Here is a 25,304-nt window from a genome sequence, read left to right on the forward strand (position 1 = left end):
ACCAGGTCAGAATAAATACCAGAAGGAAGGCAAAAAGTTCAGGGATGACCCTGCAAAAAAGGCCAAGTCTAACAACCATATTTTGTGATCCTGGCCAAATATTTGATTTCATTTTTGATCGTTATTGCATTTGAGAGCACTTTGCAATACATGAGTTCAGGTTGCATGCTATACAAACACCTGTCTTGTGTCTGATTTAAATAGACTCTAATGTTGCTCCATGTAAGACTCTAGGGCACAAATGGCATGCACACTACAAGTGACTTGCATCTTAATTCACTAATGGAATTGTCATCATGGCGCGGTGAAAGGGCTGGAATAATTTAATCTAATGTTAAAAAAGTGTCACTTTTAATAAATGCCTCTCAATGGAGTTATGTAATCTGATGTACTAAGCTGAAACACTTCTGCATGTTAAAGAAAAACACTTTTTTGAATCTTGAACCCTTTATCATATTTATATTCCGTGTTTTTGCACTATTTAAGTGCAAACCTTTCCAGGGATCGGCTAATGCATGGGTTCTTAAAGCCCATCCACACTATTGGCTCAGCTCTGGCTCACCTCTCTCTGTTATTTTGTTGGCTCGCTCACCTCTACTCACCCTAACTGTGAAAGTGTTGATATCGTCTGCTCTTAAGGTCCTCGTGATTGTACAGAAAGTGAGCATCGTTGTGACAACCTCCGCTGCATTCCTAACCGCTGGGTTTGTGACCACGATAACGACTGTGAAGACAATTCAGATGAACGCGACTGTGGTATGTTTGCTCAGTTTGTTCAAATAAAGCTTGTGGAGAATAAGTTAGACATGAAGTGGCATCTCCCACTAAAACCATGATTAGCACTGTGACACTGTTTCCTTTCCCTAGAACTGAGAACCTGTCACCCTGAGTATTTTCAGTGCACCAGCGGCCACTGTGTCGCAGAGCGATTTCGATGTGATGGAAGTGCGGACTGCCTCGATTTCTCTGATGAGTCAACTTGCCGTGAGTTAAAAACTGTTACTGAATGTTTTTAACTTGGAATATGTTAAGCAAACAAGTCAGATGCTATACATCTTCATGTATATTTCTAACATAAAGAACACAGTTATTTGATCATGTGAAAGGTTTGACACATATGTAATATCCCGGCACACATTGTGGTGCTACTGGCCCTGTTTCCAGAAGGAATTTGAACCTGGTGTTCCCATACATGTTCTTGGCCATCTACATGCCCAGACTAACCACCTCCATGTCCTATTCCTATTATATTTGGCAGTGTGGATAGCTGAGGCCTCTGGGCTCTTGAAGGCTCCTATAATTGTGTGGGAGGAAATCCTATTCTGCTACAGAAAAAAATGAACCTATTGGACCCGCCTTACAATTGCAGACACAGGGTAGTTTTTGTTTTTGTATGGTATGGCAGCATTTATATAGAACTTTTTACCCCTACGTGGAGCACTGAAGCTCTTGCCCAAATGGTCAGCAAGCTACCCTGTGTAGGGTGTGTTTTTGCAATGGTGTTGTCTTTGTTTTTGATCCTATGTGGGAAGTGTTTCCAAGTAGCGTGTGATGACCACTGAGCTGCAGTTATCGTGTTATGGGATGCACCACTTAGCAGTGTGGTGGATAATGAGATGCAAGAGTCAGACACACAGTTTTTGGTTTTCATAAGCTGGCAGCTTTTAGCAGTCCTGCAGGTCCCAATATGTAATTATGTTATTGCTCACAAGCATAGTCTGCTTAGCTGGTTACTGTACTTGGTTGTCCAACCTGATTGATTTTTGATTTACATTTGTTTTGGTTCTGAGCAGGCACAGTTTGAGACAGAAGTAGGGTAATGCCTGGTGGGATGGGCGTTGTTACTATCATCCCATATTTGAATATCTTTGTGAACTCCAAAGAAGTGGTCATAGTGTCTAGTTAGTTGGGACCGACAGTGGTGAACTAGATCAGAGTCCTCCAGTTTGACAGCTGTATGTGGAAGATCTCTTCTGGACAAGACCTATAGCACATCTGTCTGATGTGAGTGTAGGAGGATTAGGTTACAGGCCTTAGAGTGGTATGGTTTTAGTTTTTTGGGTGGACCAGAAACTTTTTATGTGAATTGACATTACTGTATAATATTAAGGCTTACCATAGGTGAGCACTTCTTGCTTACCTGATGTAGAAGTTGGGTACTAGCTGGGTTGTTCAACATCTGAGTTCTGTAAACTGCAGATTGTCATTTTAGCTGTGACTATCTTTCCGGGTTTTATCCCAGCGTTGTGGGATTAAGTAGTTATCTTGGAAATAGCAACGCTTCAATTGGCCTCCGAAGTGTATAATCTTGGCTGATAGCAAATTCCAGAGCTTGACAGCCTGTACTGTGAAATCAGTGCCTCTCTGGAGTTTGGAAAAGAGGTATGATGATCTGGGGTGCAAGCCTGGAGCACAGTGTTCGGTTTTAAATGTACTGCTTGAATTTAACTTGTTTGTGTACTACTACCCCCTAATGGCCAAGATATAGATTGCTAAAAAATCCCATTCCATAAGTCAGAGTGATATTATGAAGAATGGGGCCTCAAGAGTTTCCATTTCATTGACAGTTTATCATATATCTACAACTGTTTATGTTTGTATGAAATGCACCTTTAAAGAAAAACCCAATAATTCATGAGATTGTAAATCTCATCAGTTGTTTAGCATACATTTTTAATATAGCAGAAACAATATTATTTTAAACTTGAAACCTATCTTGCTTTTCTGTGACCAGCAACCCGCTATCCAAATGGGACCTATTGCCCCCCCTGGATGTTTGAGTGCAAGAACCACATCTGTATCCAGCCATTGTGGAAGTGCGATGGAGACAATGACTGTGGAGACGGGTCTGATGAAGAACTTCACCTGTGTTGTAAGTGACTGTTACAATATTTGGAGCCATTTTTTCATTATGTCTCCCCAAAAATACAAAACTGTGTGACTCATTGCTTTTGGACATTTTACAGTAACTTGTTCCATTTTGCTCTGTGTTCCATTTTAATGTATACAAGAAATTGTTTGCTAAAGTACATGACCTATTTTTTATTTTTTGTGTGCATATTTACAATGTGCAGACTTCCCTTATGCAATGTTTCTTTTGTTATCGGTCCCAGCTTACGACTTTAACCAACAGCACTTGAGCAGACCTTTAACATATGGAATATCCCTCAAAAGTGGATTAAAATGTTACAGCTTTGTTCAATAGAGTTGTTCTGTGTGGATAACAGCAGTATATATTACATTTCAGTGGACATTCCCTGTGATCCGCCATTCCGCTTCCGCTGCGAAAACACCCGCTGCATCTACAGTCACGAGTTATGCAATCACGTCGATGATTGTGGAGATGGAAGCGATGAGAAGGAAGAGAATTGTAAGTCTTCTCAGCTCTTAAAAGCATTTTTAAACTCGTTTTTGGTGCTGATGATAGAGGATTGTATTACTTAATATAATACAGTAATTACATGATGCAAATATCAATATTAAAAAGAACATTTTATTTCATCTATTCTACAACTGAACACTTCGTCTTATAAATACTTAGAATGAGATGAGATGACTAGCAAAATATTGATTCTGACAGACAAGAAGTGACATTGAGGTACTGGACATCTAGGAGTAGTGTTTTACTACAGATAATATGGCAACCCCACTTTACAAGTAAAGCCACAATTATTTGTTTTAGTGGTCTTTTTAAAAAATGAGTTTGATATAATTGACACAATGGTTGATTTTGTAATTAACAATTGTACCGAAGTATTATGGAAAATTTTCCCAAATAAACAAATGATTCCCTATGATTGTTGCTTGCCAGAATGGCACCATCACCCCAATCATAACACTGTTTGTTTTTTAAAGAGAAGGTGTATGAAATTATTTCAACACAGGAGAGCAGAATCATTTGGTTACATCACAAGTTGTTTCATATTAATAGCTAATTCTTGTTAAAACACCTTAGAGTATGTTTTTTTTCCCCTACTGTAATGGCATTTATATAGCGCTTTTCATACTACTTGCGAGGCAGGAAGCTCTTTCTGTAACATATACCTCTCCCTCAGAGTATTCCATTTATTTATATATTTTTCCATTTATTTGTTTAGATATGGTTTTCGTTAGCCTGGAAAAAGACTCAAGCAGGCATTTGCGAGATATGCTTTTTGTTTAGGAGCACACACCAGCAACAGTGACGGAGAATTCACACTGCAAACATAATGGTCTGCCCACCCTATTTAATTGCGGGCAGAAGATAGGTTTGGCAACAGCGGTGACTACTCCATCACCGCCATAGCCAAACCTCTCTGACGGCCTGATGGCCTAAGCACTGCTAAGGCCAGGTATCTGCCTCTGCTTTGTTTTTACTTCAACAGTTACTGTTTTGTTTTTGTGTTTACGCGACACGCTGCTCATTACCTGATGTGTCATTTGCGCCGCTCGCTTTAATCCTTTTAAAATGTCTGCAGTTTTAACTTTACTACTCCTACTTGTGTTGTTCTCACCACACCCCCTTGCTCTCCAGTCCACCACACCCTTGCTATTTGCTACGGAGAGAGCCTCCCTGAGCATTTCCCTACTTCCTTTTAACTACTAGACTGCTGCCCTCTTGGGAAGGTCAGCAGTCTAGACTTTTGGGCTGTCAGCAGGGTAGTGTATATAAGGAGCTGTAGCAAGCCCGTCTGCATCCATCCGCGCCTGGACGACCCCATGACCCCTGCACCTTTCCCTATTCCTCCCATGCCCTCAGCCCATGGTAAGCATAGCTATGAATCTAACTCAGCAGTATTTCCCCACTGAGCTAAAACACATTCACATGGCTTTCATGAAACTAATAAAGAGGTGATATGCTGCACTCAGCCCTTCCCAGGTCTAGAAGGGCCAGCAGCATGTACACAATTTAGATTCTCCTGCTTAGACACCTTGCCTGTGTCGGAAAGTGATAAAATGCTAACCTCGATGACTTTGCCTTCTACCCTTCTTACATTGCCTCCCTCGAAGGCTCATAAGCGGAAGAGACACTCCTCCTCCTCTCCACATAATAATAACACAGCAAAAATAGATAGCCTCTTTTTCAATGTTAGGTCCATGGTAAAGCATGCTATAGAAATATGGGACCTTATCTCCACCCTCCACTCTCTGCTCTAAGCTCTGTTTTTTTCCCCAAGACCTGGGTCTGCAGCACAGATCTCCCCTGCATCCCCATTGCCATCGCTGAACATTACTCTCTAGTCAAACTAGACAGAGAAGAGCGTCTGGGAGGGGGTGTCGCTACTGCCTTTCACAACTCCATAAAATTCGAACTAGTTGACACCCTTCTCTCAGCTTAAATTGAGATGTGTATTTTAAAAATCACAATCTCTGCCACTGAGGTCTGGAGAGGTGTTCTGATCTATCGCCCACCAGGCAGCAGTACAGACTCTAATTGATTATATTGCACCTCATGTTCTGGCCACTGATACATTTCTACTTCTGAGCGATTTTAACTATCACGGCGAGGAAAATGATGACCCCAGCGTGACACAACTACTAGCTGACATGGAGAATGTTGGGCTCAAACGAGTTGTAATGGGCCCAACACACAGAACTGGAAATATAGTGGAAGCAACATGCAATCTTCTCTTGCCCATTTCCTGGTCTGATCATCACCGAATTGCGTTTTCTATCGCATGAAACAATGCCTTAAGTAAGTTCAACAACGAGGACCTTAGACCGCACCTCTCTTAGAAAATGTTCTTCCCTACCCCCTTCTCAGAGACTTTTAAGGCCCCCCACTCTGTCACTTAATTTGGACATGAATATTGCCCCGGCTGTCTACAACGTCTCGCTTGTCAGTACCTTTGAGCATCCAGCCCCTATCAAAAAATCTAAATCTGTTGCTCCTAGAAACCACACTCCTTGGTACACAGACACTGTACAGCAAGAAAAATACAAATTTAAGTGCTTGGAGCTCAGATGGTGTTCCACAAAATCCCCATGGACAAGATAACATACCAGGCTATGCTCAGGAGCTATCATAAGTTGATTAAAGCGGCTTTAAGGGTGCACCTAACTTCCACCATAGCACAAGCCGACAACTCCTCTAAGGAATTTTTATAAAGCGCTAAGCTCTTTTCAGAAGCCACACACTTGCATGAACACTATCCTAGCATCCCAAAAACTCTGCGGCTCTTTAGCAGATTTTTTTAAAGAAAAAATCAACACATCTTTAAGATCTTCCCCCCTAGCCTTGTGCGCTTAGGGATGCTTAGGGATGGAAGCCGATTAGGACCATCAGCACCCCAATGCTACTGCCAGCTTAGGTAACTTCGATCGCTGTCGCTGTTGCACGGAATTGGTGTTGAAGGTGTAAGCCCTTCGCAAAATCCAGCTCACCCAATGATCTCCTAGGGTCATGTCTAGTCTTGCCACCTATCTAGTGCCATCCATAACAATATTAGTCAACCTTTCTCTGGACTCTGCAAACGTGCCAACCAAATGGAATTGTGCGCAAGTATCTATCTCCTCTCCTCAAGAAACCCTCACTTAATCCTGAGGTCTTATCAAACCATAGACCAATTTCACTGCTTTCCCTGCTTGCAAAAGTTTTAGAAAGTTTTATTAACAAACCACTGATATCCTTTTTCGAAACCCTAAAGACCTTTGATTCTCCTTAGTCAGGTTTTAGAGCACTACAAAGCACGGAGATGCCCTTACTGGCAGTCACAGATAGCATCCGCCTCTCCTTGGGAATAGGGACTCCAGTCATGCTTGTATTGCTGGATCTTTACGCCGCGTTTGACACGGTCTCCTACTCCTTTCTAATTTGCAGACTACATGAAGCAGGCATCCATGGCAAAGCGCTACACTGGATTTTGGACTTCCTTGACAATCACAAACAAAACGTTTCTCTGCTCTTTTAAATCAAGAACAACTTACATCAATAAAGGGGTCCCTCACGGCTCATGTTTGAGTCCAACTCAATTCCAAGTCTATGTGGCTGCTTTGGCCCAGCTTGTGAGAGCATGTGGAGTGGAGTTTGTGTCATATGCAGACAACACCCAATTCCTTTTTTCCTTTCGTCCTCATCTCGACAAAGTGAAAACTCAATTTGTGCACTGTATGTCTGAAATTACCATTGGATGGCCAACAACCACCTCCAACTTAACAGTGAAAAAACTGAGATCTTGCTTTTTGCCAAAGCACAAAGGCTATGGTTAGCAGACTGGTGCCCCCCCCCCCCGATCTTGACCCAGCTCCCTCCCATAAGCAGGTGGAAGTAAAGATTGACCACACACTGTCCATGAGGGATCTAGTTAATAGCACTTGTGACATGTGCTTTGCCACAATGTGGTCATTAAAGAAAGTATTCCCCTGGCTTCCTTCTACTGCCAGGAAAACCCTCTTCCAGGCTCTTATAGTCAGTCACCTGGACTATGGCAATGCCCTTTTGGTATCTGCCAACAACAACTTGCTGGCCAAACTGCAGTTTGTGCAGAATGCAGCCACTCGGCTTATCTGTAATCTTCCTGCACGGACTCCATCTGCCCCTTTATTAATGACATTCTATTGGCTGCCCATCAGGAAAAGAAGCGTCTTCAAGCTATGCTGTCTGACACACAAAACCTTCTATAAATCCTCTGCTGCTCTCCTCTACTCCAGACTCGGATACTATCAGCCCTCAAGATATTTAAGGTCTGCCAATAAAGCCCTTCTGCAGACCCCCTGCATTCGGTTGGTCAGGTATGGTGGCATGTCCTTTTTGTACCTAGCCCCCTATCATTGGAATAAGCTGCCCTTTTATATCTGTACCTACCCAGATTTCCAGAATTCTAAGAAGTTGCCGAAAACATGACTGTTCTGAATCTCACTATGCTTTGGCCTACAGCCCAAGCGCCAAGATACTCCTTTTGGAACGATGTGTGCGCTATACTAAGTACATAGAAGAAAAGAAAATGCAAAAATAAATAATCAGAATGGGCAGACATGTATCCACTTTTTTATTGTCCTTCAATGCCAAACAGACCCTAGCAGTGAGGTTCCGTAAACTGCAAATGATGCCTTCCACCATGGGAGATGACTCCTTTGGTGAGAGGAGCATTAGTTTTTTTTTATTTTCGATACGAACATCTACTTTCAGGATTTTCTTTTTGAAATAAAAAAAGAAAACTGTTTGTGGCAGTGTTTTGTCATGCTAACGCAGCCCTGCACCAAACAGCTAGATCGATTGACAGAAACACCGCGTCGGCGTTCCTGCGAATGCATTATAAATAAGTTTGTTCCGCGATCATTTATGAATTTGACGGGCAGTCCCACCGTCATGGGGACTGAGTAGTTTACTCTTCCCCTATGATGGAATGGCGGGCCGTCTGTCAATATATAAATCTGGCCTTTAGTTTTGAAGTGACTTCCATCCAAGATAACTGTTTTTCTATTTTTAACTAAGTGCTTGGAGAGGTATTTAGTTTGGTTTATTTTGTGTTGTTATATGGTATACTTGGTTTGGTTTGAATTTTTGAGTGTTTTCGTGCACATTCCCTCAAAATTTGAACAATAATTATTTATGCGCACAATAAATGACATTTTCTGCATCACACAAAAATGCAAAACTGAAAAGCAACTTACATATTTCTATTGAGCTGAACATATTGACCTGTGGATCATGTTTTTCATAGGTAGAGCACCGACTCGTGCACCGTGCACTACTGAAGAATATAAGTGTGCCAATGGACACTGCGTAGCTCTGCACAGTGTATGTGATAACTACGACGACTGCGGGGACCACACAGATGAACTTGGTTGCAGTAAGTTCACCCTTCATTGTACCAGCACCATTCGTGGTGGTAGAACTGAATGTAATAGAGTGACTTTAGTATTATAGCTCCACAATATCCAGGTTGTATTGAACCTTTGCACTTCTGGTTTAAAGAGACTTTATCTAGCTACATAAGCCTAATGGGCATAGTTCATAAAGTGGCACTTGGGTTGGTTGTCTGGTGATTGTATATTTTAAAGTAGCAATTTCCAGAGAGGATATCCCACAGAGTACTTGATGCAACACAATGGAAATGTCATAAGGCACAAGGCCTGTGTACTTTCATGTATGACACACTGCCTTCAAGATGTTTTCAATCTTCCCCAGATCCTGGAGCAGGCCGGACATGCTCTGAAAATAAATGTGAGCATAACTGCACCGACCTGAATGAAGGCGGGTTCATCTGTTCCTGCCACGTTGGGTACAGAGCCAGCGACAGTGACCGCAACTCCTGCGAAGGTAAAGAGCCAACTCACTGTTTGTGGGACACGTTGCCTGCTACAGGGCTTTAGTGTGTCCACACTAAGTGCTGCATTGTAATGCACTTCTTAGGTTGCAAGACTTTGTTTTAAGAGACGAAATAGGGAGGAGAGTACCTTGTTTTTTTATTTAGCGCTCAGATGCTATTAATAACGTGTGTTATTCAGCGGTTAATTCGTAAACAATTAAGTGCCGGGGCTCTCGTCAGGATGCACATTGCACTAGTCCATTTCTCCTGTTAGTGCCGCCTAAAACAGAACCAACTTCTAACCATGAAAGTGGCGAGAAGATGTGGTGTAAAGGCCAGAGCTGCAAGCTTCGGCACTGGGGAACAAGGTTCGAGCCTTGGTGTCGGATCAATATCCTGTGATTCTGCGCAATTTACTTTATCTCCTGGTGCCCACCATATGTCCTTAATTAGTGTCCATAAAAAGCATCAAGGTTGATAAATAAGGGGCTGATTAGGACTGTCGGCGGTCTCACCATAGGCATTAGGATGCGACTGCGACCACAGCGGGGTTGCATTGCCTATGTTTTGCATTGCGGCGGGTGCTGCTGGCTGCAGCACACGCCACAGTGCAAAAAGGGGACACTTAACATACTATGCACTACGTGGCAGGCACCGGTGCCTGCCACATGGTGCAGGGATATGTTGGGGGCACCATAGATACCCCTCAAAAACACACAACTGAGGGCCAGGGGGAAAGGAGGGCCCGCTATGGGCCCCAAAGTCCCTTTTTGTCTGCCTCTTCATAGCGGGTTAACCGCCATGAAAAGGCAGGCGGAAAGGGACATTGTAATCCATTCCCAGCACTGTGCCAAACAATTGCAACTTACACAGTATCAAGAAATAAAGACGAAAAATAACGCACCGTTTGATCTTCTCTTTTCTAGATATTGATGAATGTCAAATCTATGGCACGTGTCCGCAAGACTGCAAGAACTCAAAGGGAAGCTATGAGTGTCTGTGTGCCGAGGGATTTAAGTCGGTTGGTGATCATGAGGGCAGACAATGCGCAGCGGATGGTAAGTTTGTCAACAGCGTGCAAAGCATCTCCTGTTCAGATAGCCACAGTGACCTCTAGAGTGACCTTCAGGCCTCCTGCTGATTACTGTATTATTAAGATGGCGCTTTCATAAGCACTTCATGAGAGCAGATTATCAGAACCTCACTGTCTCAGAACACAAAGCCAGAATTTGGGATGAATTGAAAGATGAGGGCCTCACTTAGAGGAGAACAATAACGGGGAATTCGTCAAAAATGAGTGAAAGCCCCTTCTGGCAATCTCTCTTATCCCCACCTCCTTTCCTGTGCACGGCACCAGGGTTTTTGTGTTAGTGGAGCTGCCCCAGCAAATATAGACTGATGATGATAATGAAAATCAGGATGACAAGCCTAACAATATCACAGTGGGCCATGTTGATATTTCTTCCCAGTGCTATTGACCTCGTAGATTTTTTTTTTTAAATGCTCATTATTAGACCTCACAAAGAGTAAAAGCCAGAGGCTAGGAAAAACAATGAGGATAAGGGACAACTAATGTAACTGACCAGTTTCAGAGTCAATAACGGAGAAAACACGTTTGCACCACTTGCCTGCTTTTCCAACAAGGTTTGAGGAAATAGATTTTACTGCGGCCAATGTTATATAAAGATTTTTCGCCAGAGAAAATGTTTTTTTGTTTGCATAGGAACCAGAGTAAAGTGATTTGCCTCATATTTTGTGCAATGTTTCATCATTTTAAAAAAATGGAAATACATCTGTTTTCTTTGCATAAGCATTTTAAAAGCAAAAACCAATACAGAATGTTTGCTGTAGTGCAGCTCTTCAGGTTGCGAGACTCAGAAGAAACTTAGAGAATAACCTGTTCGCTGCATTCCTTATTTTGAACTGCAAACAATTTGCAAAATAAATGTGCTCGCTAATTTTGATCAATGTCCAACTTTTCTAAATTTGGCATTTAGTCTCTCAATTACTATTAAATGCTAGATCGGAAGACAAAAAGCGCAGCACAAGTCTGATTGTATCTTTCCCGATTAATTGTTTATCTTTGACAGATAAAGCTGGTCTTAAAAGGCATCTTTTCGCAGTAAATTTGCTCCACACTTAGGGGCCCAATAGGATGGCGGGCGGACTACCCTAGCATTGCTGGGACTGGCCGCCAGCGGTGCGGCGGTCCCACGCCGCCAATTAGGATGCGACTGCCGCCCTGGTGGTCGCATTTCGCATCTTTGACATTGCGGCGGGTGCTGCTGTAAGCAACACCCACCGCAATGCCAAAGAGGCATGTTGTGCATTGCCATACACAACGTGGCAGGCACCGCGCGATGCCTGCCACCTTGTGCATGGCAATGAAGGGGGGTACCATAGGTACCCCCCAAGTGCAGCCCCCCATGCTCCGGGGGCTTGCAACGGGCCCCCAAAGCAATTCCCCGCCAGCCTTTCCATGGCGGCGAATCCGCCATGGAAAGGCCTGTGAAACCCCAAATCATAATATGGACAGGGGTGTAACACATGGCTCCTGCAGCCCCCGCGGTGCGGGAGGGCCCAAGCTCCAGGGGTCCCCTCAGCACAGCCCTCTGGCTGCAGGGCTCCTGATTGAGCACAGAGGGGGCCCCCCAGGTGCCTTGCAGGGAGGCCCCCTCAAGGTTTGTTACGCCAGTGAATATGGAGGCGGTGCCTTCTAGGCACGCCACCATATTATGCCCCAGCTCCGCATGGCCGGCAATCGGAATGATTGCCAACTGGCGGAAAAGCAGCCGACGGACTTTCCGCCCGCCGCGATACCCCCGCCATAATAATATGACGGGGGGGAAAACAAGTTGGGATGGCAGGTGGATCGTCGAGCTAGCGGTGGTGATCTGCCTGCCATCATAATGACACCCTTAGTGCTCTTCCTGCATTATGAGATTAGCAGTATTAGGAGTATTTCACCTGTAGACTCCAGATACTGCAAGCTGGCGAAGTCCTTAGATCAAATAGTGTGCAAAACATACAGTAATCATTATTCAGTATGGGTGGGCGTAACTGGCGTAATCCTCTCTAGCATAATTACTTGTAATTGCCACAAAATTACACTTAAATATGCATAGTTACGAGGGAAACGTAATCCAACATTTAGCTCAATTTACTTACTGCAAAATGCTTCGTCTTGTCCAAAATGGAACCGAGGATGCACGTTGCACTAAGAAAAGAGCACTAAATGCTACCGGACATGAACAGCAGTAGCCAGCAGCCTCTTCCTCTCTCTTAGTTCGTTGTTCCTGTGGCAAGGTTTACGCCACACATTGCTCTTAATTCCTCAACCTGGCGTAATTGGTTAATTTCGGTAATGTCACATCAGAAGACTAATGGGTAGTTACTGAAATTTCTGCAGTTACTCAGGCATCAATAACATTTCACCCAGGCCTAGTAATTAGTGCGAAAGCACCAGTACCCAGATGTTATTCCTCTAAAGCATGGAAATGTGAGTATTTGTCCCTCCCTCTCGGAGTTACAGATGCATCTGATATCGGTAACTTCAGGAAGGGGGGGGTACGACTCGGCAATTTTCTGATTGACCTGTAATGGGCCATTCAGTGTTTTTGCTGCAAATCTTAATATTTGCACAATTCAGGTTTCAATGCGACTCTGGCATTTTTAATCACATGGAAGTGGCCGATTAGCAAAAGCATTTATGAGTACAGGAATTAGTGCCACAGGGGTGCTCTTACACACCTTTCTGAATCAGCCCCAAAACGTCCATCTTTCTATTAGTAAAAGTGAAAAGAGAACACATTTTATTTCTATTAATTGTACACTGAATATTCCCTTTTCTTCCCATTTTAGATGTGTTTGGGCATCTTTATAAAGAAATGTGCTAGTAGGCAAAAGAGTACTACAGGAGTGCTACTTTAAATACTCCTAAATGGCTCTGTATATCGGGGCCTATGTGAAGGCTTCAATGCCCTATCCAGAATTGAAATAGAGCCCAAGATGTCATTTCACCCTTCCTTATTTGGAAATGAGCAAACATAAACACCAAGGGCCTGATTACGAGTTTGGCGGATGGGATACTCTATCACAAATGTGTGGATATGCCGCCTGCTTTATTACAAGATCCATGGGATATAATGGAACTTGTAAGATGGAGGACGGGATATCCGTCATGTTTGTGATGGAGTATCCCATCCGCCAAACTCCTAATCAGCCCCCAACTGATTTCAACCTTCTGTGGCATAGTTTAAATTTGCACACCCCTGGAACAGTGAGAGATGGTTTGGCTCCAGGAGCAACGACATTCATTTTTGATCAGTGGTGCTCCCTACTTCAGCAAAGGAGCTGTATAGGCATCTTACAGATGCAGTAGCGCACTGATTTCCAACCCCACTGATGGCTTGTGGATACGACCTCTGGATTAGGTTAGAACAGTCTCTTAAAATTGTTTACGCTACCTGCTTATCAATATATTGAGGAGACATAACATTATACGTGAAATGGCTTCTTTCTAATGGTTCTGTTTATTAGGACCCACTTTAAAAATGCGAGTATACTTTAAAATTGTCCATCCGAAGCGCTATATATTATTGTTGTGTGTAACTGAAAAGGTAGAAAACAGAGTTTCTTTCATCTGCAGTTGGACATTGTAAAGTATGTCTCGAGAGCCCTAATTTAAGGTGTCTTCTTGCATTCACTTCCAAATAACCCATCATCAAAGGCTGCTTGTGATATTCTTGTCAGCAGAAAGAAATTAGTAGAGGTCGCTCTCCTTCCCTCAGAAGTCCAGGGGTGAGGTAGCCCTGAAGATTAAAGGATGAGATGTTTGGGAACAAAGGTGGAATCTTGGCGGCGATCCACCTTCTTGGTTAATGCCCAGTCTGAAGTGCAGCGGCCCGTGGAGGTGTGGACATTTCGCTCTGAAAAGGAAAGCCGCAGAGCGGACGTTTAGGAAAGCGAGTCCCGCGAGGGCGTGAAAGATATGTCGCGCGAGCAATATCCCTAAGAAGGGATCAGAATTGTTGAGTGACTGGCCTTTTAATTCAGGAATTAATGCAGAAACCAAATCATAGACTAGAGACAAAAAGGAATCTGGCAAAAAAGAATATTAGGTGTAGTCTACTGAAACTGGATGTATTTAGTTTATATTTGGAGCACTTCTAGGCCTTTTGAGGCATGACCTACAGAACATATAATATATGTATACCTTTGGACGTCTGACATATCACATACCCTGTCCTTCTGAGTTATTTGAATGCTCAGTGTGTATGTCTAAGATTGTATGACCTGCAGCAAATCCATTTCTCAATATTCTGATATCAGAAACCGCTGGGGATCCATCGCAGTCGCACACCTAACTCTTAAATGCTGATCAGCAACGTTTCTCAGGGATTTATGACTTTTAGCAAGACTTTTGGAGAGCCTAGGACTCATGTGATCCAAACCTGTTTTTTACCAATATTCTTACAGAAATGATTAATTCTCACATATCCACACTTATGAACACCATCTAATGCTCAGTGCATAAAGATCTGCATTTTAGCAATTTGTTTTTCCACTGTGCGTGACAGCACAGGTTTTGCCATTCCTAGGCCCAATCAATAAAAGGTGATGCTTTTACTGAATTTAATGTTATTAGGCTTATCGATCTCAAAAGAATGAAAACCTGTATTGGCCTCAGAAATGGAAGAAGTGTACGGGGCGCTACATAAAAGCGACTAGCTACTTACGTTGCCAGGATTCAACGTAACACAGGCCCCCGCAGCCCCTGCGGAGCGGGGGGGCCCCCTCAGCACAGCTCTCTGGCTGCAGAACTCCTGATTGAGCCAGGAGGGGCCCCTCCACGTGCCTTGCAGGGAGGCCCCCTTGAGTTTTGTTACGCTAGTGGCAAAGTTGTTCACCAGGTGAAATGTTTTGCCTGTGTGGTGGAACTAACATATCGTGGGTTTAGTTAGAACACTGGGCAGAACAAGTGCCTTCATTGGGAAAGTCCCCTTCCAGTTTCTGAGCAAATTAATAACGTGTATTACTTGTATCTAATAGTGCCCGATTACTAAATCTAAAACGAAAAAAACCCACCAGGAATCAAATGTAGCCCGCTCATATCTCTGCGGCAGGAAAACTTGCAGTGTGTATTTTCAACCGGCTTATGTGACCTCACCACACCTGGAGACAAGCACACACAATAGAGTGTTTTTCATATATCACATCTGTTGGGGCTTAAAATTGTCCTTGCCCTGCAATGGATGACACATTAATGCGTTTGCAACTTTACAAGCAGTCACTTGTTTGATCTATTAAACTTATGTGAAGGCATCTTGCAACCCAGTGAGAAGGAGCAACTCGTCAAGACATTAAATGTGAGAACTTTATACTTCTTTTTTAGATAGTTATCTTTAGTATCTGTCTCTTCCATATACTGTTGGGATAGTTAAAGATGTTTACTCTTGTTGCCAAATCTTTAGAATATACAAAGAGTAGGTTTGGCTCCGTCCATGGAACTGCATCTCTCACCTCATGCTATTGGCTAGCTGGTTTATCATTCCGTCTTCCAGGAAGTGCTTCCTTTAAAATGCACGAGGAACTATTTTGACTCTGTAAAAGCACACAATCATCACACTCTGTCAAATTCAATTAATTTCCTCCTGTATGCATTTTATACACAAAGCAAACCTTTTTGTTACTGTTCTTTGGCAGGCTTAAGGCCTGGTCTTATTAAATAAATAGAACATGCAGCACATGTAGACATAATTTGTTAATGCCAGATGTTAGATGCGTTGACACATTAAAGGCAGATCTATTGGCTTTGGCAATGTTTGTGATTGTTTTAACAACATCCAGATTTTGTAAAAAGCCTCCATATTTAGAGGAGTGCAAGGCGGTTCAAAGTCGCTCAGATGTTGCGTGCTTGAATGTGTGATCAAGAGTTATAACCAGTGGTACTTCTTTGTCCTCCGCAGGAAACTCTCCGCTGCTGTTGCTCCCGGACAGTGTGCGCATCCGCCAGTACAACCTCTCCTCGGAGCAGTACTCGGACTACATCGATAACCAGGAGCACATCCACGCCCTGGACTATGACTGGGATCCAGAGGGGGTGGGGCTCAGTAAGTACAGCACTGTGGACGTCACTTACACGTCATGGCCACTCCCCCTGGTGGGCCACCCTGGGTCTCTTTTCAAGTCTTTAGACACACATTATCACTGGGAAGGCAGCAGGGGCATATAGGATTTAACGTAAGGAAAGAAGATGCCCCCAGCACCTAGTTTAGTAGCAAAGGCGCCTATAATTGGGATGAGGAAAGTACCTCACACCCCTGAACCCCAGTGCTACTGCACGTGCTGCATTACAGATAGCAACGCCCCTGTTTATCACCCGTACTTTGACACTCGTTTTGAAAAGAATGATATCACATATAACGTTCAATACACGTTATTATTTATTTTAATGGGGAGGGTAGAATGAGGAGCCCTATTTAATGTTAAAATGAAGAGGAAATAAAACATATTTGAGCATTGCTGTCTTTGTTTGTATGTGCTATTTGCTGTTGCATAAACCTTGCTGTACTTTCCTTTCGTTTCTCGTGGATGCTTAAGGGGAAAGGCTGCTGGCTTCATTTGTCACGTTCTATATGTTTTCAGTCGGTGATTGGCCTCTGTACTCTCTCCCTCCCTGTATTGTTAGTGGTGTTCTACCATACAGGCTTCTTTGTATTTGTATGTGTTTGCTCAACCTTACCCCTCCCGTTATAAGCCAACGTTCAGCTGCAAAGTCATTATTTTGTGTTGTTGTGCCGGTGTCTATACATCAGTGTATACAATCCCTCTGGCAGTCTCCATCCTTTGTGCCTCTGATCCTGGAGCCCTCTTGCTTCTGGAACAGAAAGGTTTGGTGTCTAGTTTTACCGCAACCGGTCATTTAAAACATTCAAGCTTTTATAACCATTCAGTCATCGATCAGGGTTATATACTGAGGTACCATCAGTTAGAAATTAACAGCATTACTAATCCAAATGGGGTATTCATAGGAGATATGAGTAACAAACGTCTACTATGATTCTCTGATAAAGAAGGGAAGTTCCTGTAGCTCAATTTAGGAAGTGAATTAAATATGGCGGCCTGCTGGCATGTGAACAATTGTTTCTTGTATGAAGATTAGTGATAGAGATTTTGAATTGGTGGAGTTTGAACACTCTAGCTACTATTGCACTATGTGTCTTGATCAGGGTATATGGATAACCTATCAAAAGTGAATGTTCTGGCCCCTCTCAAGCGCCTAGATTTAGGAATACTAACATAGCTCTTGAGATGTTGAAACAAAAACCGACTTCGGGGTTTTTCTTGAGTTGTGTGGGTGGTTGCATGTGGAAAGCATCAGAACTCCTTTTTGGGACCGGGATTTATTCTTTGTCTTCGGACTTTGACCCAGGGCGAGTGAGAGAAAGACAGAAAAGGGAGGAAGAGGAGAAAGCAAATTAGAGGAAAACAACGACCAAGACAGAAAGCTGTGGTGGAAAAGAACCTACAGGAGTGAACTAAAGAGGCAGGAAGTGTGGGGTGGTGGTAGAAAGAGGCACGAGATGGAATCAAGACCAGGCAACCTTAACATTCAATGATGTTTCGACAGTGCTGATGGCAGGTTTCTAAGGCAAATTATGTGCAGATGAACTTAGTTTCTTAAAAGTATTTCTATTTTTTTTCTTTTCCAAATTAAACGCTACTAAGCACCACAGTTTTCTGAATCTTTGTAAGTTTATGGGAAAAGGGACCGAGATTTTTTAAATTGCATAATTATAAGGCGCATTCCATTTTAAAAAGTATTACTGTTCATATAATAGATTATTTTTCAGGGTATTAGGAAGGTAAAATGTGGTGTACGGCCCTGGATTGAGTGCGAGTTAACATTACTAGTTCTTCTAGGACTGTTATTGTTCCAGCCTGTCTCTCACTCGTCTCTCTCCCTCTCTCTCTCTCTCTCTCTCTCTCTCTACATATATATATATATATATATATATATATATATATATATATATATATATATATATATATATATTCCTCCAAACGTTAGAGTGATGAACAAAAACGTGGCGCACACACTTCAAAGATACTTATGTGTTTTTATTCCGCTCCAATGGCAGACAAACGCGTTTCGGCCATGCTGGCCTTTGGCAATGTCCAAAGAAATACCATAAAAATAAATAAAATATATATATATATATATATATATATATATATATATATATATATATATATATATATATATATATATATACACACACACATATATATATGTATATGTATATATATATATTTGCATATATATATATTTACACATGTATATATATACTCAGTGCTCGCTTTGTGCACATGAAAATATAATATTTAGACAAATATTAACAGCCATATTTTTTTCCTAAAAGAGAAATTACAAAAATGTCCTCTTTATAATACATCCTGCACATGGGATTCACACTGTGCTTATAAAAATAACATTTTGCTTTTGTCTACCTACAGGCATTGTGTACTACAGCATTCAAGGGCGTGGCGCTTCCTACGGTGCCATCAAGCGAGCATACTTACCCAATGTCAGTGGCAACAACCCTGTAAAAGAAGTTGACTTGAATCTGCGCTACATTACAAAACCCGAGGGCATAGCTGTGGACTGGGTGGGAAGGTAAGCGGACTCAACATGCATCCCTAGCAAAGCAAAAAGAAAAGTTAGTTATATATATGCAGCGCATAGTGTATTCAGTTTCCTCATAAAAGAAGTACTTTGTCCAGGCCTACTATTTAACTCAAGAATTCCATTTGGCTCTTTGGCTCATTTATATATGAGTAATTTGCATTAAGACCCCATTTACATCTCCCTCAGTATTTGTAGAATGGCAATACCACCGATATTGGGGGTATCAGGAATTTAGGTTTGATGTATTACCATAAGGTTGAAACTTTAAGACCATTATGGGAAAATGCATGTGGAAATCAGTGTAAGGGAGGAACCAAAATGTAAAAGGAAGTTAATAGTTATAAAGACAGAGGGGCAGATTTACAAGCCCCTTGCGCCACTTTTGCGTCACTTTTCACACAAAAGTGGCGCAAGGGGCTTGTAAATCTGCCCCTCTGAATGTTGGGCAAAAACCCCCCAAACATGCGCTGTCTTGAAGGCGCGGCTGAAGACGCTATCGTTAGGCCGTCTCTAAATTGCTTGAAGGTCCACACAAGGCGCTGCATTGCTTCTGAAAGAAAGGAACAACAGATGGTCTTCCATTCCTGTCTGAGGTGTATTGTCTATGGTTTCTCCGAGGCAGTCAGTTCTAAATACAACCTAGACTCGATGTTACTCTATCTGGCAAGAGGTTATTGGGTGAGAACTAAGGGGCAGATTTACAAGCCCCATGCGCCACTTTTGCGTTACTTTTATGATGGGAAAAGTGACGCAAAAGTGGCGCAAGGGGCTTGTAAATCTGCCCCTAAGGGTACAAGATCTTCGCTGGCAGAACTTGAATCCAGTGGCAACTAGATTCTGCCTCCTTTGAAATTTAGGTTGACGTTTTCATGCAGCCAGGAGTAAGGATATCAGTGGCCAGGTAGTTTGTGGAGAATGAGCAATGATTTTCAGAAAAAAAGTAATATTCATTTCAGTTAATATGATTAAATGTATTAAAGACATAAACAAAGTATAGTTAATAGTTCAATAGCATTTTTACAAAGATATTCTGCATTTAAAATCCATATATTAAATTATATGAAATTAAAATGTAACAATCAAAAATGTTTTTTGTTTTTTTAAAACGTTAAATATTTTCCTATTCTTTACCATAAGGAGATTGTGGATATCTATCTCCGTCAAGTGAGCCAAACAGCAAACATCGTTGTAAAGTCATTACTAGTATTAACTTGATGGCCGGATTTGATTTTTTACTGACATAAAAGTGGGAGTAACTTTACACATGTAGATGTATACATGTGTAAAGTCATCTTTGTGAATAGTCCCTTAATATCCTGATAAATGCATAGCCCAACAGCAAGATTGTATTATCAAAAAGCTACAAAAGTCAATACAGAACATTAGTACCTAAATCAAGATAAAGGTTTTTGTAGCAAGCCATCATAAACATTTGTGCAGTCGAAAACTGCCTCAAAAAAAGCCGAAACCTGATTTAATAGTTAACAGTGGCATGATCTAGGGTTGAAGCAGAAAGCCATGAGATAGCCGGCAGAAAAGGGGACATTCATCAACGAAAGGGACACCAAAACCTAAATGTTTTGTGAAAATAGTCTCCCCGGTGAGGGGATGATGATGCTCACCATGCGAGGGGACAGTATCTTTTACATTCAGAGGTTTGAGCAAAACCAGTAGAGTTGGTATTGAATATGCTAATCTGAAGGTAAGACACACTGGGGCATATTTACAAGTCCCTATCGCCTACTGAGCATCACTTTTTTTGACACTCTGGTGATATAGCGGCATCCCCCATATTTACAAGATGGATCTAACCAATTTAACTTGGCTTAACGCCACCTTGTAAATATGCCCCTTTCCTCTGCAGTCCTCTGCGATAGAGGGGTATGCAATGACTGTTGCGGTGGGTGTTCCACCGCAACACCTATTGCTTTTTGACGATGTCCCAGATTTACACAGCTGGGGCAGCGCCGAAAACTAAGACCAGGGAATGGTCTTAGAATGGCGCTACGATGAGAAATCATTAATTTGTCCTCGTTTTTTGCTCCTCCTATAAAGAGCAAATCGCCATTATTGATTGTTTATGTGCTGTGTCCCTTCCTGCACATAAACAATTGCCCCTGCAGTGCTGGCATCCTTGCAACATGGCTCCAGGGTGCCTGCGCTGGCGCTAGGCAGCTTTTTTAGCGCCGGCGAAAACACAGGGGTGCAGCGCATTGTTGTAAATAAGGCACATCCCTGAGTTTAAAAAATGTCAGAAATGACATTTCCTTCCCTAAGTGCTTCTAAGAGCAGCAGATAGGTTCCCTGGCATGTACAGTGTTCTTACCTCTGGGTCTATGGGTGCGATTTTGCAGAAGCAATCCCACACACTCCTGCCCTTACAGTCTCTTCATGGTGAGAGAACAAGTCGGAGGACAAAATAGCTGGCTTTGGTTTTATTGTTCTTTTCTGCTGGTTTATTCCAGCCGGTAAGATGTCACGCCATCCCTTTTGTGCGCTCTTTTCTTGGTCCAGGCCCATTATGCGTGGGCAGAAAGTTTACAGCAGATCTTTCCTATTAATAATTTAAGTAATATGCTCTGCGTGCGCATAAACAGTCATCAGTGATATTGACGACATTTGTCATCTTAAGAGTGGATTTCCAATTGCAATATTTAAGAGCATTATTTCATAGCTTAGTAATAGGTATGGTTATATACAACAATAAAGTGAAAAGGAATAGATAGTACAGCAGCTGTTCCCTAAACAGCGTGCAATGTCCACACGGTGGCGCTAAAACATTGGCATACGACAAATCAGTGCAGACTGTAAAGCGGTCCCTTTGAGGACTCACGTTTGCTGAGAATACAAATAAGGTGGTTCGTTGTTGTGAATTGAAGAAATCGGGAACAGTTGTGCCTTTGATGATACTATGATGCACGGGGTTCGATGACACCATGGTGTTCTTTCATTTTATTTTTTGCCATCACAACCACACAATTTCTCATAAACGGGGGGCCCATCACATAAATAGAGAACGTGGATTGAATCTAAAAACATTTTTTGCATATCTTTGGGGGTTCAGCCACCAGAAATCGCGCGAAAGGGTCGACTGGCTTTCTTCAGGACCAGAATTATAGATCCCTAGCCACTGTGCCTCACTGACCATACACTCTTTGCGTCAGTGAAACATATTCATGTTGTGCCCTTTTTGCATGCCTTACAAACCATTAGTGGTACATAGCCCCTGTGGAGTATCTGCAAAAATAAATGAATGCAGACTGGATTATTACTGGAATGCTTTTTCATTTTGGACAAATGTCCTATTTGAGAGATTTGTAATATTCACTGCACTTCTAAATAACGGTAAGATCTATACACAAGTGTTGGTGTAAAGAACTTTTTGATAATTATAATATGAGAAAACCGAGTGACACACAGTGCCCCATGTTGAAGTGAGAACCGTAAAGTCAGAAAGATGGTGTAATACACAATTCTGCTTAGCCACATGCCGTTTTTGTGAAACATACGACCGTACTTTTCTTGGAAAACTCTATAAAGTCTTGGAGCTGGGCAGACCCTATAGTCACACTCTGTTAAACAAGGATAGAAACTCAAATATAAAACCCCATTTGGGGTTTATCATCCTCTTCACGCTTTACAATTATAGATTGTTTTGCAAAGAAGCTCTCAAAAGCATCCCCGAGACCCCCTTCACCTGACTTACTTCACTAAGAGTACACACCCTCTGGGGACCAAGTCGTGCCCTCTGAGCCCTGCATCTTGCTGGTTACTGGCGCTGGGTCGTATCAAAAGCAAATGGGTCTTGTGATGCATCAGCGCACGTGCCAACATTATCACGCCGGGGACATGTGAAACGATGCAATTCGCATCATTTTCAGAGGTGTGTGAGAAGCCGTCAGTTCATATAGCCCTAAAAAAGAAAGGGGTAATTCGTGTCATTATGTGTAAAAAAGGTCTGATTATTTATGTTGTGTCTAGAGCCAAACGTGGGCCACAAACTGTGTATTATGCACAAGGTGTTTATATCCAGATGGTAATTCTCTTTTAACATAAAGAATACACCAGTATGATAATTGTCTCTCGCTGTATTACACTGGAATACATGGTCAGTATGACAACTCTTGTTATGTTAGTATGATATTGCCCCTTGGGATCTGTGTTGTTATATCTAGAAGACCTTCTCCTAGGACATGGACGCTCGGCACATTTCAGCTGTGTACCCGTGTCCACAGTCGCAGCCGGCATGGCGTGTGGGTGGGCAAGTCATGCGGGTGGGGATAGGGTCACGCATATTTAAATTAAAATAAATAAATAAATAAATAAACATACTGTTGCGCAGAGTTGCTACTGCTCTTCTCAGGACGGAAGCACAGGCAGGCGGCCCACTAACCAATCACAACGCTGTAATGCAGCATTGTGATTGGTAGGCACAAAGGCTCCCCTGACCAATCACAATGCTGCAATTCAGCATTGTGATTGGTTTTGAACATCCTGGTTGGACGCTCAACCAGGGAATAGGAGCCTGGCTTTGTTCTCCATGCAGGCTGTAATGCAGCCTGCATGGAGAATGGGAAAGGTGCCCATGACTTGTATGGGCGGCCCAAGAGGGCTGACTATACAGTCACTGCGCACATAGGAGTGAGCAAACTGCTCCTCCCCTGCCCCGTGAGCAGAGCAGCCCCTCCTACCCGCCCACCCGCATAGTAGAAGAACACGTCACAGAGTATAAAATTAAATGATAATAATTTGAAGTTATTATTATTTTATGCTTCTTTGCACTCCTTAAAAGCAGTGGGGGGCGACGCTCCTCCGCCACAGCGGAGGAACTGCCATTGCGTGTCCATATGTAAATCATCATCAAACCATCTTTCTAACTCAGATCTGGCGACTTTGATCTGTAATCAATCTATTAAACTCCAGTGCTGTTAAATAGGTTATAAACCTTGCCTAGTGTCATGAATTGTCAGTGATCATGGCTTATTATAGATACTGCCTTGGAGGATGTTATCATTTAATCCTTCCTTGTGGGCTGACAATCTCAAGAGGATGTTATCATTTAATCCGTCATTGTGGGTTGACAAGCTTTTGGGTTGACAATCGTTGCTCCTTTTCAAAAAGTGTACATTCAAATTTTTCGTTTCATTACCCAGCTGCTCAATCACAACCCATCTTAAGTCATTAGTGTTATGCCCCTTGATTATGAGGTGTTCTGCCATTTTTGTTGTGTTTTTTATTATATAAAAATGTCTATTTTATAAAAGTGTAGTATATTACAATGATGTTTGAAAATTCTTGTCTTTACCTTTCTTCCTGTCATTCCGATGTATCGTAGGCCATAATCAAGTTTAAATAACCTGTTTTGAATTACAATTCATTTGTTTTCTCATAGTCCATACTGAAGATAACCACAAGTCAATTGTTCGCGTTGTAGTCATCGGATAGCAAACACTGCAGTGGCCACACGGATAGTGTCCTGTTACTTACTTTAAGGAGGCCCAGGTGGCTATGTAAAGTGTCATGATCAGTAATAGTTTCCATGGGTATTATGTAAATGTAAATGTCCAGTATTTGTAAAGTGCAAACAATTACCCGAAGGTGTCAAGGCGCTGGGGGCCATCGGGAAGATTAAGCGAGCTATTGCCCAGAGTTGCATGTTGCTGGGCTGATCTGCCGCCGGTGCTGGGGATCGAACCATGAGCCCCCAGGTTCCGAAGTCAGTCGTCCTGGCCGCTGCACCCACCTCTTCTCTGTCTGTCTTTGTGGACCAAGGCATCCCTTAAACTCCTGAGTCATTTATGTAGGAACATCGGTAGCTCCTATGTACGGGACCCTGTATTCACAATGTGCCAATTCTTCTTGATGATCTTTTTAACCAAACTGGAAGCTATATTAGGGGTTGTTACACAAATCAGTCTATCGTCCAATGGAATCTCTTGAGATCATTTCTACCAATGCTTCTCTGTTTTGACTTCTGGCCCTCTTTTAACATATTTGTATGACTTTTTCTGGATAGTTATGAGTCCTTATTTTTTCGGATAGATTTTCTGCTTGTGTTTTGAAATCTGAGACTTTACTATAGTTTCTTTGAAGGCATTACAATGACGTGGAGGAAAACTGGCACATTTCTGTCTATAGGTTTATGGCATCCATGTGTAGAGTCCTCTCACTGAGAATACCTTTGGACCGTGTGCAGTAGAGGTTTGAACGCTTGGCCTGCCCTGTACTCAATCTCCCTTGAATGACCAGCATCCACCACACACAGCATTTTTGACCAACCATCCAGATAGCACTAACTTTTGAACTTTAATTTTCCCCAAAACATGCTGAATGGATTTACACCAAATCACAAAAAGCAAGCTTTTGGAGTGAAGATATAGCTT

At 42.4% G+C, this 25,304-nt stretch overlaps 1 protein-coding gene across 1 annotated transcript in view; it reads left to right on the top strand.

Annotated features, from left to right (window-relative positions):
* LRP2 (LDL receptor related protein 2) overlaps positions 1-25,304 on the top strand; it is a 342,454-nt gene that overhangs the window by 264,593 nt on the left and 52,557 nt on the right. The window contains exons 59-67 of the mRNA XM_085645360.1: positions 640-756; positions 868-984; positions 2,735-2,872; positions 3,248-3,370; positions 8,643-8,771; positions 9,110-9,241; positions 10,157-10,288; positions 16,199-16,342; positions 18,750-18,909. Coding sequence (XP_085501486.1) covers positions 640-756; positions 868-984; positions 2,735-2,872; positions 3,248-3,370; positions 8,643-8,771; positions 9,110-9,241; positions 10,157-10,288; positions 16,199-16,342; positions 18,750-18,909 — 1,192 coding nt within the window. The remainder of the gene's footprint in view (positions 1-639; positions 757-867; positions 985-2,734; positions 2,873-3,247; positions 3,371-8,642; positions 8,772-9,109; positions 9,242-10,156; positions 10,289-16,198; positions 16,343-18,749; positions 18,910-25,304) is intronic.

The sequence above is a fragment of the Triturus cristatus genome, chromosome 3_1, assembly GCF_964204655.1.
Source record: "Triturus cristatus chromosome 3_1, aTriCri1.1, whole genome shotgun sequence".
Classification (NCBI taxonomy): domain Eukaryota; kingdom Metazoa; phylum Chordata; class Amphibia; order Caudata; family Salamandridae; genus Triturus; species Triturus cristatus.